We start from the raw sequence: 17,229 nt of genomic DNA, 5'->3' as shown, positions 1-17,229 counted from the left end.
ACGACATATAGCTACTATTATTTGTATTTTATTATTATTATTTATATTTATTATTATTTGTATTATTTGTATTTATTTTATTATTTTTGTAAATTACATTATATATACGAAATATAAAAATATATTTCCATTTCGAACATAATTATTACGCGATACATCCATTTTTTTTTTGTTTATTTATTTTAATAAATTTCTTAATACGACAGGGCGGGGTATATATTTTAGAAAAATTTGGAAAAAATGATATCTAATCAAGATTAATTCCAATTTTAATTTCGTGAAAGGATTCAATGTCGTAATAGAAGGAAGAGAGTGAACTAGGACCTGACTACCATACTCTCTCTCTCTCTCTCTCTCTCTCTCTCTCTCTCGTGTATCTTATTTATTAAATAAAAAGCTTGTACACCAGGCAGTAATTATAATTAGAGAAAAAAGGAAAGAGTGTATGTGAGGATTAGAGTGAGGATGGGGTGAAGAGGGGGGGGGGAGAGCAGAAGGAGATGAAAATTCTCTTTGAAGAAACAACACTCGAGCGTGCGTGTAATACGTAAGAGCTGAGTGCTTACAACACGTATAAGTATGAAATAAATTCATCTACATATACATAGATATACTAATGCATACAAACATGAATATATATGGTATATGTGGATATATATATATGTACCCAAGTATGTATAATATTACTTCCAATTTTACAAACACATATTTACGTAACTAGAATCTGCATAGCAAAGTTCACGTTAAGTGTACCTGTACATCTACTTGACCCATTTACCCAATGACCTCGCACCAAGACATTTTCGTAGAGAGTAGAAGCTTAATAGCATTGCCCAGCTCCCTTCGAAAATTAACTTGACAATTTCAATGAATGAACGAACGAACGAACGAATTAGTCTGACATTCTTTTTGTATTTTCTAAAAAAGATCAAACAAAAAACAGATACTTGTTTCTATAGAGAAGTAAAGATCGATAATAAAAATATAATATATAAAGTAAAGTAACTAATATTTTTAATGCGTTAGTCGTAAATTTATGCGAATCAACACACATTGTATGATTTATACAATACTTGAATGGATTGAAAAAGTTTCGAGAGCCTTGCATGGCAACTATTTCTAATTCTTTGTTTTCTTTTTTTTCCAATCAAACAAATATACAAAATAATAAGTAACATTTCAACCCGCCTTAGAGTATTGTAATGATTTATATCGCAAATAAAATCCTATTTAGAATATTTCCAATTTTTTTTCGACATATTATAATTACGACAGTGGATTTATTGTAAGTCGAAAAATGATGTAAAAAAAAAAAAAGAAAAAAAAAGAAATGAAAATTTTAATGATTATTTATTTGATATTTAAAAAAACAAAATGATTTTTATATCATATAATAAATTAATCTAATTTTTAAAATCAGAAAGATCGTCGTATGAATTAACGGCACATAATTATCAGATTATTTTGTTGTTGTTGTATTTTGTTTTTTAAATAAAATATAAAAAATACTAAGAAGGAATATATTTGTAAAGAATTGTAGATAATATTAAAGTGGGTCAGGGTTGCGTCAGAAAGGGTGCTTTTGGTGAATAACAAGACCGATGTTACTCCTGATCGCGAATAATGCCCGTTGATAGGAAAAGGGAGAGAGTTGAAAAAGAAAAGAGAGAGAAAGAGAGAAAAGGGGTGCTTCGTTAATGGAAACGAAATGACGCGTGTCGGAATCTCCGAGCTCTCACAACGAATGGAAACAAACGTGGCGAAGTGAGTCGTCGAAACGGTTCGAGAACAATTTGACGCGTCGTTTAAAAGGGAATACATAATTATCGGATGGCCCAGTTTCATTTGTGACAACTTTACATGCATCCATATGCATTTGCATAGAAACATACATATATACATATACATATATACTATATATATATATATATATATATTTCTATGCAAATATATACACGTATTAGGTTGCCCAGATAGTTCGTACTGATTTTTATTTATAAATATACACCTTGAAATTTTCTTGAAAAAAAAATAATCGGCACTAATTTTAAATGCAACACTCCTATCCCAGTGTATTTGCATTTTATAATATATATATATATATGCATATAATAAATAATTTAATGATTACTTACGAGGATTAATTGAAATGGGTTAAAATATATAATACGTATAAACTTATGTTAATTGCAATCAATAGAAATGAATCAAATAAAGAAAAAATATGATTAGAGATGAATAAANATAATAATAATAATAATAATAATAATAATAATAATATGTATAAAACAAATAAAGAAAAAATATGATTAGAGATGAATAAATGTAATAAGACTTACGATATAAAGAAAACAAAATGTCAGGGGCAATAGATTATTTTTTAAAATGGCTGCTGAAAGGGCCATGCAGAAAATCGGAAGATAAAAATGGCCAAATGCCGAGAACTCGGACCTCGGCAGTATCGGGAATAATTTATTACGTCGACCGAGAAATTGGCCCAATTTTGTCCAATAATTTATGGTTTGCGGAGTACGGGAGACAGACGACTATTCGCGTTCGTGCTTAACCTGCGTTAAATTGTCCTTCCTTCGGAATATTAAGCCAAACGATATCACTGAAAACATATTATCGCATGGAAACCAAAACAACGTTTTCGATTAATAAACAATCCTTTTCTAGGTTACACACTTAAACTGTGCATAATTATTAATTATTATTTTACAATTGAATTTATAAATATTGTTTAACATATGCAACGTATGCAACTGCATTTATACATATGCGAATCAATGGAACAATCGTCGCCATCTAGTGACCATTCTATGTACCATTAAGAATTTGATTTACAGATAATAAAAGATAAATGATAGTTTACCACTCTGTTATGTATTCTATATACCAACTAACATTTTTTAAATTATAATCATATATTATGTCATGTTAAAAAGATGCACCCCTAAGAGTCCTATCGTTATTTCTTTTGTTTTTTTTTTCCATATTTTATTAATTTCCAAACACCATAGGTCTATAGATAAATTGGATAAACATTGGACGCAATTACGATTGATTAAACTTTATACAAAATTTTGTCGAAAATGATATTTTTTCAATTATATATAAACAATAAAATTTATTATTATATTGTTATTATTATTATTATCAAAATAAAATAAAAAAACATTAATACTCGATATTGTTCCAGACAAATCTGATTTCAATCATTTTATCCGATATCTCTGCAAAAAATTCGATTACCTATCTACTATTCTTGAGATCATCTTTAATACGATAGAAAAGAAGAAAAAGAAGAAGAAGATTAAAGGATTTATCCGTTTATAGTTTTCAAGGTACAAGAAGAATAAAAGAATAAAAGGAAAAAAGAAAGAGAAAGAGAGAAGATAATAAAAGAAAAAATAAAACAAGATAACGAGTGTGACAATGACACTCGAGAATATTCTTGGCGCGAGAATAATTCGAATAATATCGGAATAATATTGGATAATAGAGCGTAGTAGAACTGACTGTGATCGAGGAATCCCCGTGTAAAAGCCACTCGAGACTAACCCATATCACTTTTCTATCAGGTACAGATTCCCATCAAGTCTCTTCTCTCACTTCGAGAGACTCAAATCCTCATTCTCTTCTTTCTTATTCTTTTATCCATTTATCGTTATCTTCTATTATTGACGCCACATCGACGCCATATTGAGACAACTTAACCTATTACGATTAAACTCGTATTTCCAAATGAAAATAAATAATATATATATATAATTACAAAAATATTTAATTGTACAAGTTTTAATATTATCCTACACTTCGTAACATATCTCCCACTCATATTTACTACTACTGCCAAAAAAATATAAGATTTACGATAAATCAAATAAAATGTCGGGGTGTTGCATGAGTTTCAAGATAGCCGCTAAAAGGGTCACGCAGAATCGAAAGATAAAAATATTACGATTATTGTCAGTAGTTTCCCTATTAGTCGCCTCTTACGACAAGCAGGGATTACTGACGGGGGTATTCTTACCCGCCCCCATCACGGGTATTATCATTATATTAATAATATAATCAAAAATATAAATAAAAAAATTAATTTTTCCTCTAGTTTTGTTTTTGCTTTTTTTTAAAAATAGGTTACACATACATAAATGACGTTGTTGATACGTCAATCGTATCAATAAAGAAAGAAAAAGAAAAAAAAAATAAACAATAAGAAGTAATAATTGAAAATAAAACGAAAATATTACTCACTGCCAAGTAAATCCACCAGCAATGCCTTCCCGAAGACGATCTTTCAAACTCCGTTGTCTCGCCCTTAAAGAAGTAGAAGAATCCGGAACCGATGGCAATTCTTCCGATTTATTAATTGACGGACTTCCGGGAGTATCGGATGCAGCACCACCCTCAGATCCTCCGGAAAATAACGACATAATTCTTTGCCGATTATGGCGCGAAAGTTGCGCCGATTCGATTGATTATTTAATAAAATAATCTCTATGGGTTTTCAAACTTTTCCCTCGCCGCCACCACCGCCCACCACCACCACCTTCCTCCTCTTCCTCCTCCTCCTCCTCCACTCCACTACTTCTACTTTTCTACTTCTTCTTTTATTCTTTTATTTTGTTCTTCTTCTCTTTTTCTATCACTTTTATTATTCTTCTTCTTCTTATTATTATTTTTATACAATAATCACTCTAAATAAATTTATTATGAAAAAGTATCTACCTAATATAAAGTCTTTTTATTAACCTAAGTCGTCAAACCAACTGCACGCATTCTCGACGGAAGCTTTAAAAGTGAACTTCGCGTTTATTTGACTGTTGTTCTTCTCTCTCTCTCTCTCTCTCTCTCTCTCTCTCTCTCTCTCTCTCTCTCTCTCTTTCTCTCTCTCTCTTTCTCTTTCACTCTTTCTATTTATCTCTCAGTTGCTCTCTCCTATGTAAAGATATGACGCATGCGTATGTGAGTTACGTAAAATTAGAAATTACTTGAAAACATAAATAAATGAATATTTGGAAGATGATAATAACCGGGACTAAAAGAAACAATTTCTAATGTTTTAAATCTATACACACACACCATACATAAACGCGTACACTTACGAATATTTTAACGTATAAAACCGATATTTCTATTTTTGTCGAATATTTTAATGTTCGATTGAAAATAGTAATAAATCGAAAATAATGAATTAATTAGCTATCGATATTTTACTTAACTATATTTTATATACACCTCGCGTATAACACTCACGTTTGCCAAATTTATGTAAATATACATACATATATATATATATATATATATACATATACAGTTTTCGATTTGAGGAATATATAGAAGAGAAAGAAAATTTGGCGATCAGAATCGTCGTGGTTACTGCGACATCTGATAATGATCGTTTAAAATGATCGAGCCTAGAATTTCTACCCCTCCATCAATCTTCTTCCCCCTTCTCCCTTTCTATCTCATTTGTTCACCCACTCACACACACACACGTTCTATCTATCTCAAACTGATTCTCGCACACGCCCTCGCAAAAATCTTCCAATAAATTCATTTATTCGCATATACACGTGGCGCACGCACACTACGCCTCCTAGCACAACACATTTCCAACAAACTCACTTCATTTTCATACACATGCACACGCGCTTAAAAACACACATTTCCAACAAACTCGTGTTATTTGCGTACGACACACGTTGTTCATACGTATATATATAACACACTTACTGATAAATTTATTCACGTACTAGTGTAGTACATAACGCGTACATATTATATATACTACTTCCTTCACAAATTCGTTTTCACATATACACACTTACTAATACATTTATTAACGTATTGTATAAGCGTACTCATAGTATACATCCAACACTCGTTTATTCACATATACGTGCACACACGCATTTATACTACGCAACTTACTAATAAATTTATTCACGTCTAGTAATGCACACGCATTCATACATACATTCTTCTCAACAAATTCACGTTCATTTATTTACATACGTGCATTCATAGAATACAACACACTTACAGATAAACTCACTTATTCGTTCATACATACATACATACATACATACACACCATACCACATACACATATATATATATATATATCTCTGTCTCTATCTTTTTGACGCTGTGCCAATTGCTTCGCACCCCGAGTACGCGAGCACCGATCAAATCCGATTAAGGTCGACCGCTCAACAACGACCACGACGACGTGACGTTAAAACGTTGAAAACGAACTTAATGAATCTTCTTGATCCCTTCTTTTGACTCTCCTCTTACTTACGTATTTTTTTGTTAACAGTATCGCATTCGTACTTTTTTTTTCTCTCTCATGTTTTCATTATTTTTCTTTTTTTCCTCATAACATAATTTTAATTTCTTTACAAATACTTTACGTTATACTTTTCGTTAAAAAATACGTTTCTCAATTGGTTGTGTGATCATCAAGTTAAAAACTTTCTTCTTTTTTTTTTTTTTTTAAAACATAATATAAAATACATATGCGTGGATGTAGAATTAAAACGTTACAAGTTATTTTAAATATGTAAGTACGTGTTATTTTTTTTATTTTGCGTATACGGTGTGAAGAAGTATTTATATTTGTCCTATTGTTTTTTTTTAATATTGTGGTTATTTAATATGAATAATTTCAAATGAATAGGAGTTTCTACTTTCTTTGTTTGTTGTTATTTTTATGCTAATCTCTTCTGATGAAAATCAACGCGTAACAATTTGAGTTTATAAATCAACTTGATATTCACTTTAAGAAATTATCCGTAGTATTTGTAGAATAAACTTAAATAAAGAAGACATTAATATACGTCCACCTAGTTGGTCTTTATGGAGTTACCAAAATATACTCTGTGTATTGCGAATGCCCTCGATCTTTTGATATTCGAGTTATACTGAAGGATTTTCCCCTTGGAACTAACTTAAACAATCAAATTTGTTATTTTTCATTGAATCCACTGTTTCGATTGATCGAAATTTTTTATCAATCAAATACGAGTGTATTAAACTATTACGAATAACACTGTCGATTATATTTTCGATATGAAGTGTAAAAAAGACAAAGTTTTAATAATAATTAATAATTTTGATAATAATCTTTTTGAATTATTATAATGACAACAAATGATATACATTAAATGTTAGTTTTAAATAAAATAATATATTAACCCCTGCCTATATAAACTCTCGGGGGAATATTTTATCCGCACCTTTTATATATATTTTCCTGATAAGATTTAATTTATTTATTTTTTTTTAAACAATAAATAATGTTATCGAAATTTATTTTTATATATATATATATATATAATTATATAATATATATATCATTACGTTTACGAACCGATAATTATTTGTATTTAAATAAAAATAATTCCTAAAGCGAAGTCTCCCCCAAATTTAAAATGGCGCCGCTTCGGATGCCCTCCAGCGGAAAGAGTTAATATTTAAAAAAAATATATTTATCATGATTCCAATAATATAAATATTAATTCCATAAACGATATTTCTCTTGTAGAAAAATTCAATTCTACGAATACAAAACGAATAATATAATTAATTCTATTTTTCATTATTAACGAGTAGAAAGAAATAAAATGTCCACCATGTCAACGACCCACGCCATGATGAAATGCATCAATATTTCATTCATAATCTTATAAATACTTTAAAAAGAGACTCCTCTCCTATTTTACTATAATATTATTCTACGAAATATTCTTTGTAGCATTGGACTTTTACGAGCGAAATAATGAAGAAACAAAAAAACCACCTACATGTTATCTCTCATTTTATTTCAATCCGTAATGTTTCTGTACTTCGTCGAAAACGAGGAATAAAAGAAAAGAAAAGAAAAAAAAAAAAGAAAAAAAAGAAGGAGGAAACAATAACAAAAAAAAGAAATAAAAACCAAAATAGTCGGCGGAGGAATAGGAGGGGGTGGAGCATAAAAAGGAAAAGAAAAGAAATGGCGGCGGAGGGGGAGGGGGAAAAAATGCCGGAGCTTATTGTCGGAGTCAAAAATTGGAAAGAAGGCGGGGCCTGACAATAACGTCCCATTGGTCGATGTCAAGTACCCGCCCACTAAGCTAGTACGTGCTCATTGGCCGACACGTATGATCTTCGATAACAAATCTATACATTCAAATACAAATTTGTGTATTTTTACTTTCATTTTTTTATTTTTAATTTTACGCCAGGCACAATTGTTCGTTCTTTCATGAATGGTATTTTTTAACTTTTTGTACTTTTTTTTTTTCTTTCAAATCCAAAATATATACAAAGAAACAAGGATAATGATGATTTATCGTGATGTAATTCCGATAATGATCAATTAAAACATAACAACGAATAACATACGGGGATAAGAATAATAATATATAGTAAATTTATATAAGTAAAATGTAAAGTAATATATGTTTATTCGTAATAAGCTTGAGTAATAAAATAATCATATAAAAAAAAAATGAGAGAGAGAGAGAGAAAGAGAGAGAGAGAGAGAGAGAGAGAATAACGAACAGATTGAAATTAATAAGCCGATTATTATACTTCAAACGTTAAATGGAATACTAATATAAAGACACGTTAATTTTGCGTTCCCAATTAAGAGATTCTATTTCTCCTTCTCTTTCTCTCTCTCTCTCTCTCTCTCTCTCTCTCTCTCTCTCTCTCTCTCTCTCTCTCTCTCTCTTTTACGATGACCTCAGATTCCATTAAAATTCATATCTCGTTTTAATTTCCGTATATATATTTAGATACTAGACTCCTGTCGATGGGAATATCCTTCGAAAAGGAAAATGATGATGTTGATGAAGGATGAAGAAGAGAACAAGGAAAGAGAAAGAGAAAGAGAAAGAGAGAGATGGGAAATTCGAGAACGACATGGTACTTTCGTTAGGTGGGTATCAAGGTCGAGGTCGTTGTCAAGGTCAGGCTGTACTTATCGTTAAATCCTGAGCCTCGAGACTCTGAGTGGAGAACACCAGCCTACGCCTCTCCACCACCTCTTTTACTCATTCCACCACCACCACTACCACCCCCTCTTTCTCCTCCTGTTCTCTATGTCGAAAGCCTTCCAGGTATTGATCGCTTTTCACCCACCAAACTCGACCAATCCCAGCCGATCTTGCATAGTAACCAACAACGCGCACCACCACCACCACCACCACCATCCACCACCACCACCACCACCAACGTTCGTTTCTTTCCGAACGTAGCCGACCTAACCGACCGACCCTTTTACGGGTCTTCGAAATTTTTTCTAATCAATTCTTTATCGAGATAAATTATTTCCTTCGGAAAAATAAGTTAGTTATAAAATACAAAGGGATCGTGAACCACTATCATTATCACCATTACCATTACCATTACCACCACCAACCAAACAATTTACACGGCGATTTTCTTAACAAACTTAGAAGGAATTAGAAAACTGGGATACTTTTACTTAATCTCGAGAAAATTGTCTTAATTTGTCTTCATTATAAACTAACCTCGAGGAAGAAAAATCTTTCATTCGAGTACGCACGAGTTTTCATGATAATTTTTTATATTTTATCCTTGAATTAAAATAAAAAAAAATACTTTCTTTCTTTATCAATCTAATCGCGAACATTTTGTCGATTATTTGTTTTTAAATCTTTTATCGAAAATTTGGACAAATATTCGTGTTTTTAATCTGTCACTAAATGGAAATAAATAAATAAATAAATGGAATATATTTAATAAGAAATAAATTGTGTGTATAAGAGGAAAAAGTGTTGAAAAATTTTATTACGCGTCTATGAATTAATTTACATTTATACGGGTTATCCTAAAAAAAATCACAAATAAATATAGGAAAAAAACGACAGGGGGTAAGGTATATTTTATATAAAATTTCTATCTCGAATAAAAGAAAATCAATCGAAAATCGTAGCAGATTGTCATGGAAAAGTTGTCGAAGAATATTGAATTATGATCCATAGTGAAACAAATAAACAGCAGGAGGACGAATAAAAGGAGAGAAGGGTGAAGGGGGAAGGAGGAAGACAACAAAGATAAAGAAATGCTTGGAATATATAATCGAGGAAAGTTCTCTTACGTAAAATAAAATCGTAAACGCGTATTATAAGTACTGACGGTAACAGGTTAAAAAAAAAAAAAAACAACTTAAAACAAAAAATAATAAATAAAAAAAAAAAACTGCGCAAGAGAAAAGAATTTTATTCGAAAAGAAAAAGAAATGGTGGAGAAAAAGAGAAGATGGGGGGAGGGCGTGCAAAAGTCATGGAGGAGAAAAAAGAGAAAAGAAAAAAGAAAAAAAGAAATATAAATAAGCTAATATTTGCGTTACAAATGAAATAGTAGGACGACCTTGATAAGTGCCAGACGAAATGCTAACACAAGTGCGTCAATTTTACCTGTGAATGATGATATCATTCCCTTTTGAAAAGGTTACTTTTCCCCTATGTTCTCCAATTCCCCAGGGATATTCCAAAAGGTTCCTATTTCAATATTCACCAACCTACGCATACATTTCTATATATATGCATATAGAAAATATTGAAATCTTTTGACGGTTTTTTTCCCAAGAAATAAAATATGATAGAATAATAAAACTTCCCTTTTAAATATATGCAATATCCAAAAAAAAAAAAAAAGCGTGGAATGACACGATCCAATAGGAGATTGTGTACGATTATTTAAGGGAAATCCCCTAGCACCGGACATTTATATTATCTCAAAAAATGACAACAACAGGAAGACACTACATCAAATCAGATCCAGGTAATTATTACAGCTACATTTCTGTGTTTAAGTCTTTATGGTATTTGTTAATTAAAGTAGGGTTCCATTATTATTCATTGTCTATAAAACTTTTAGTTGATTTTCAAAATGGATTAAATATAGATAACATAATTTTGGTACTATCGTGTCCCCCTAGTAGTATCAACACAACAAAATTTCTGTTGATTTATATAATTAATAAATAAACTTACACAAAGTAGTCCCTTAACATCGGACAGTGAAAACATTTTTTTTTCCTCGTAAATAGTTATACTTGTTGGTACTTCGTTGGTACAACGAAAAGAATAAATAGTACCATCTACGATTCTGCGATGCAGAATAAATCAACAATGCCAGACTATCGACTAGCTCGAATCCAAATATTATCGGAGATTCGTTAATAAATTGTCATCATTGATAAACGCTGCTTAAAAACGATCAACGACCCATTAAAAAAAATATGAAACGAGTGGAATTTTAACATCATCCCCATACAAAATTGCTGTTGAAGAAAAATAGAATGAAAAGAACGTTATGGAAGAGGGGGAAAAAAAAGAAAATAATGATAACTAGATTGAAAATAGTAAAAGAAAAGAACGAGCAACAAATCAAAGATGTGAGGGCTAAAGGAAGATGTGAAAAAAGAAAAAGGGGAAACAAACCAAAAGAGTAAAACCCTAAGGGCAAAAATGAAGATAAAACTAATTGTAAGAAAAATCAGGCACTGACTGAAATCGAGGAAGACTGGATACAGTGTTCCAGCAGCTGACATGGGTGGGCTCATGAAACATATGCAGACATTCCTGAATGTTCTGACGTCTACATATGTGATCGATGCCGAATGTGCTAAAAATGTCCGATGCTAGTAGTTCGAAGTGAAGTCTGTCCGATACTAGATGCCACTTTCAGAAATCGTATATTTTTTCACCTAAATTTAATGTCTGTGTTTTTAAATTTGATTATATAAAAGTTATATTTTTGTTCATTTATATTGATTCTAAAATTTGTGTTGATTTATATAATTAATAAATAAAGTTACACATTTTTCGAAATAGTTTTTATTTTATTTCCTGAAAACTTTAGTTGTCCGCGACTAAGGGACCTTCCCCCTACCAATAAAAATAAATTCGGAAAACAAATAAATCGAGTAAGAAATTGTACGTTTTGATAAAAAGTTTTTCGAGAAAAAAAAATATAGTGCATCGTACACGTTTGAAATTTCTAGACGAGAAAACAAGAAGTTACAAAATTTGTTCGTTCGAAACAGAAAGAGAGAGAGAGAGACAGAGAGAGAGAGAGAGAGAGAGAGAGAGAGAGATTTTCTTAGAAAATCCGTGTATAGAATATTTTTAACGGAAAAACGAGAAATAATAAGGAAATTTGTTCCTTCGAAATGTCGTTTTGAAAAAAAAAAGAAAAAGGACAAGAAATATTAGTTGTCTGTTGCAAATTCATAATTCGACGACCTTTTACTATCCATCACCAAATATATGATAATTCTGGTAGAAGAAGAAAAAACAATATCTCAATTAATTTCTGAATCTATTCTAATTATAACCCTACTATATATGTAAATTAATAAATTACTTGAGTTGTTCTACCTGTGTACAATTCGACTGTTAAAGACAAACTAAAATATAATGGTGAAATAAATCTCACGATTGAATAAAAAAATTTAAACATTTTATATTCAAAGAACAATGAGAATACGAGGATGTCAGCGAACTAAAATGTTTTTCCGATGATAAAATTCAACGTACGTTGCATATTTCGCTTAAATTTTTCAATAGAATTTTATCCGAAATGGAAAACATCAAACGGGCAGAAAGAAAACCTTTTTTCCACCTTTTTTTCTTTCCGACTTATTTTTACGCAAAAAAAAATTATTTCCATAAGCGTAAAGCAACGTTGGTTGATCGATTTGATTCAAAAAAAAAAAAAAAAAAAAAAAAAAAAAAAAAATTTTTTACCGTTGCAAACATTCTCGAATCAAATGTTTTATCTTATATATATATAAATAAATAAATTAATCGTTTAACCGTTACGAACATATTTTCGAATGAAATGTTTTTTCTTTGTTTTTTTTTTTTAACATACACCGAATTTTATACGATTAAATTTTTTTTCCTCCTAATTTTTTATAGGACATAAAAAGAAGAAGAAAAATAGATGAGAAAGACAAATTTCTAATCAAGATGATAGTAATAGTAATAGTAGTAGTAAGGGTTCTTCTTCGATCGTAAGGATAAACGCTTAAAAAAAAACATAGGAAGCAGTTTATTTGTAATCAAATCTTCGTAGAAATCGAAAATAGAAAACGGCGGGGTGGAGAGGGGGATCGATTTAACGACGGCATTGCTTACAAATAGAACCTTTGAAATTTCCGTTGTAATGATTGGTCAAAGAATTCCAATTTCTCTCTCTCTCTCTCTCTCTCTCTCTATCTCATACTTATTCTACAAGGAAACTCATTTCCTAGGTCAAGTTACGTGGACAATGATGACAACGAAGAAGACGAAGGTAACTCGACGTTCTTTCGGTTAAAAACGTCTGAGAAAAATAAAAAGTAAGAAAGATGAGGGGGTCGAGGGGGTCTTTCGGTCGGGGGGAGGGGGAAAGGTGAATACGAGAATATTGCAAATAGGACAAAGACGAGAAAGAACTGCGCGAATAGAACAGAAAATAAAATGAGTGAAAGAGAGAGAGAGAGAGAGAGAGAATAATACAACGGACGTGTTCTTAACAAAGAGAGAGAGAGAGAGAGAGAATAATACAACAGAAATGTTCTTAACAAAGAGAGAGAGAGAGAGAGAGAGAGAGAGAGAGAGAGAGAAAATATACGACAGAGAAAGAGAAAAATGAGAAAAAAAAATAAATACGTGAGAGAGAAACAATGTGTAAGAGAGAAATAAAATGTGTGTACTGTGAAAATGAGAGAAACGAATAAGTAAGATAGAAAAGAAAAAGGTTAGAAAGAGAAAGAGAGAATGTGAAAAGAAGGGTTGTAGAAGAGTAGGATGAAGGTAAAAAAGAAAAGAAAAGAAAAAAAAAAAGAGGAAGGTGTGGATTAGAAAAGAAAAGAGTTACATTGACGTAGATGTCGACGACCTTGACGTTGTCGTCGTTGGTGGTGCCTTCAACTAAAAACAGCAACCCACCCCTCCTTCCTATCGCCTTTTTTCACAAATCTTCGAATCGAAACTGCGGGAGTAAACGTCACACACACCACCACCACCACCACCCAACCCCCTGCCGACAGTGTATGATCGTTCAAGAAAGTAGGCCATAGTGATCGACACTATTCGCTAGCGTTCATCTATCAATAGAACACTACCACTTCGATTATTTCCTTTTTGTACTATAACACGTAGGACACGTATGTTCTACGATTATGGGAGATCACAGTTGAAATTTTCTATGTGTGTGTGTGTGTGTGTGTGGGAAGGAGAATGGGTTTATTTTGTCTTTTTTTGTTCTTTAAATTTGATTCGTTCGGTTATCCATTAGAATCTTCGATTTATTTGACACACGTGATTTCAAAGATCGAGAATGATCTCGCGAAAATCTATTTTATATATGTAAAATACTTCTATACTTTTATTCTTATATATGCTTGGTTTACGTGACGTGAAGGAGACATTGAATAATTATGAGATTTTATTGGATATCAAATCTACACAAATATCATTCATTCGTGTCTACGAATCTATTGAAATATATATTTTCTCAAAATTGTTATATTAAAATTTATACAAATATTTATATACGTTGAGTGTGATTTAGTTGCAAAATCTAACGTAAACAATTCTCGTAAATATGTTAAAAGAATACAAAAAAAAAAAAAAATTACAAATATAAATCACCCATATGGACAATAATATAATAATTTAAATAATTAATTATATATAATTTGAACACACGTATCTTTTTTTTTAAAAATAAAGAAAAAAAAAACATTTTAATCGATCGCAAATTTTTAAACCTTCTCCTTTTAATAGACTATTAAAACCCTATCAGCAACTAGCCACTACCCCTAAACGCAAACATATCGTCATTGTTATAACAACGATTTTATTAAAGCACGTGTCACATATTGGATTACTTTGGAATCCTCTTACGAAGCACACAGCTTTCAAGGTTGCACGAAAACCTCTTTGATATTACCTTCCTTCCTTCCTTCCTTCCTCCCTCCCTACCTTCATACGAAAGGATTGTGAGTTGAATTCTGTTGGTTCTCTATGCAAATAATCATCTTTCTACGAAATATATAACTCATTTCTAAAGCACCCCCAGCTCGTTTCCAAAATTTCTATTTATGCGACGTACATGGATCCATCTATTTTCTTTTCTTCTCAATTCTTTCCACGATTATATACGAATCTTTCGATATCCGGATAAAAAATGAAACTGTTCTTTTCTTTCTTTTTTTTTTCACTACAAATATTCAACAAAATATTATTATTTTTGATATAAAAAATATTTTTTCTTTTTTTATATCAACAATAACACATTTGTAAATGAATTAAATACACAATAATTATATTTAATCCTAATGTGCATGAAACATACTAATCACGAGATATATCGTGTTTCCTATCGTCTATCAGTCAAGAATAATATTGATTAACCGATTTTTTAATTTTTAATAATTCAACATTAATATTTTATTTTTAATCTATCCGAATATAGATATATTTCGATATTTAATTTAACCATAATTGTTCATATATATATATAATAGTAAATTTTATTACACCATTTGTTCATGATAATGATAATAATTGCGTGGGGAAAATTTTCAAAATATATCATCACGTTTATGATAAATAATTCAAACGGAATTCTACGAACGAGTCCCTTCCTACTCGGTGACTTTTTATCGCCAAAATATTTCGATTCTCATTCGATGCACGTTTGACCTAAATATAATAATAATAATAATAAAAAAAAAGGGATAGGGGGCGAGCAGGAGGTGGTAATGGACTGACGGGGTTCTAGAAAGGAAAAAAAAAAATGTAAAATGACGTTTAGGTTAGACAGTGGCCTAAATTTGGTCCCCGAAGCTGACCTCAAATATTTCTTCAGTTATGGCACGTGCCCGTTAGTTCGTTCGTTCGTTTCATCGGACCGAAAAAATAGAGGAACAAAAAAAAATAGGAAAAAAAAAAGAAAAGAAACGAAGAGGAAAGGAAAGAAAAGAAAAGGAAGGAAAAAAAAATGGGAGAAGGCAACCAGTAATAGTTCGACGAAAAAAAGTGGGACGCGTTAATGAATATACTTATCAGACCTACGGCCTATACTCTTCTTTATTTTTTTTCTCTCTCGTTAACGCATTCTATAAATGTCCTGTATTATTATTATTATTATTATTATTATTATTATTATTATTATTAATATCTCGTTTTTTTGTTTTATCGATCAATACAATTGCAAATGTATAATTTAGATACTAAACTACAAACGCAAGCTTCGAATACACCTTGACGAATAATTTTCTTTATTTTTATTTTTCTAAATTTCCCTTTTGAAACAACCACCCCGTTTCGTTTTGTCTTTTATTTTTTATTTTCCGTTGTTCGTAAAAGAAATTAAACGATTGAACACACTGGTACTTCGGAATACTTTATTTGATATTTTTCGAATGAAAAAATTGGAAAAGAATCAAAGTTCCTTATCGAACTGTTATCAATTTTTCAAATATTATTTACTTATACGATTTTATCAAAACTAATAGAGAAAAATCATGTTTACGCGTTTGAATTTAATTTTCGAATGAAAACCGATTTGAGGACGATAAATTAAACAAGTATATTATTTCTCATAATTGCTTTTTTTCGTTCAAAATGATACGATCTTCCAAAATGAACGCGTAGCGTAAATGAAAAATACTTATCTTTTTTTTTTTTTTATACATATATATAAAATTATTTTCACATTTCTTCCACGATATAATAAAAAGGAATTTAATGTGAGTACAGGATAAGCAAACGTCGAAGCCAATTATCTTTTAAATTTAAACATTAACGATCAAACATTATTAGAATTATAGATCCTCAATTCTTATCAAGCATGTAACCACATTAATACGATCTTATGAGAATTGGTTTCTGATATATAGGGTGAGACCTTTCCTAACGGAAAGAGGCCCGGAATAAGAACAAAATAATTTCCATATCATTACAAAACAAAGAAAATATTTAATTGGTCTACTCGAATTATAATAGAAGACTTTTGTATATTCTACGATAGGTGGGGGCGGGGGGGGGGGACTTGATTTGAAAAGATTTTTTAATTTCAACAAAAAAGAAGAATTATTATTTGATTTAAAAAAAAAAATTTTTTTAACCTAGTGGGGTGACCGAGAATAACAAAAGGTTAATGTTTTTTTTTTTTTTTTTTTGTATTATTCAAGAATTATGAA

At 30.7% G+C, this 17,229-nt stretch overlaps 1 protein-coding gene across 4 annotated transcripts in view; it reads right to left on the bottom strand.

Moving 5' to 3' along the window:
* The window catches only part of LOC106784475 (TLD domain-containing protein 2), a 150,822-nt gene that overhangs the window by 115,094 nt on the left and 18,499 nt on the right, over window positions 1-17,229 (bottom strand). Inside the window, exon 1 of one of the 4 annotated variants that reach the window (XM_014744053.1) lies at window positions 4,261-4,562. The exons of 1 other annotated variant lie outside the window; for it this stretch is intronic. In XM_014744053.1, the coding sequence (XP_014599539.1) occupies window positions 4,261-4,439 (179 nt within the window). In that variant the 5' untranslated portion in view covers window positions 4,440-4,562. Of the gene's footprint in view, window positions 1-4,260; window positions 4,563-17,229 lie in introns of those variants that run through there. 2 more of the 4 variants (XM_014744052.1, XM_014744060.1) reach the window with 2 other exon arrangements.

This window comes from Polistes canadensis, unplaced genomic scaffold (assembly GCF_001313835.1).
Source record: "Polistes canadensis isolate GaletaPanama2010 unplaced genomic scaffold, ASM131383v1 scaffold_36, whole genome shotgun sequence".
In the NCBI taxonomy this organism is placed as follows: domain Eukaryota; kingdom Metazoa; phylum Arthropoda; class Insecta; order Hymenoptera; family Vespidae; genus Polistes; species Polistes canadensis.
The sequence above is the reverse complement of the archived record's forward strand: the minus strand, read 5'-3'. Positions and strand labels throughout refer to the sequence as shown.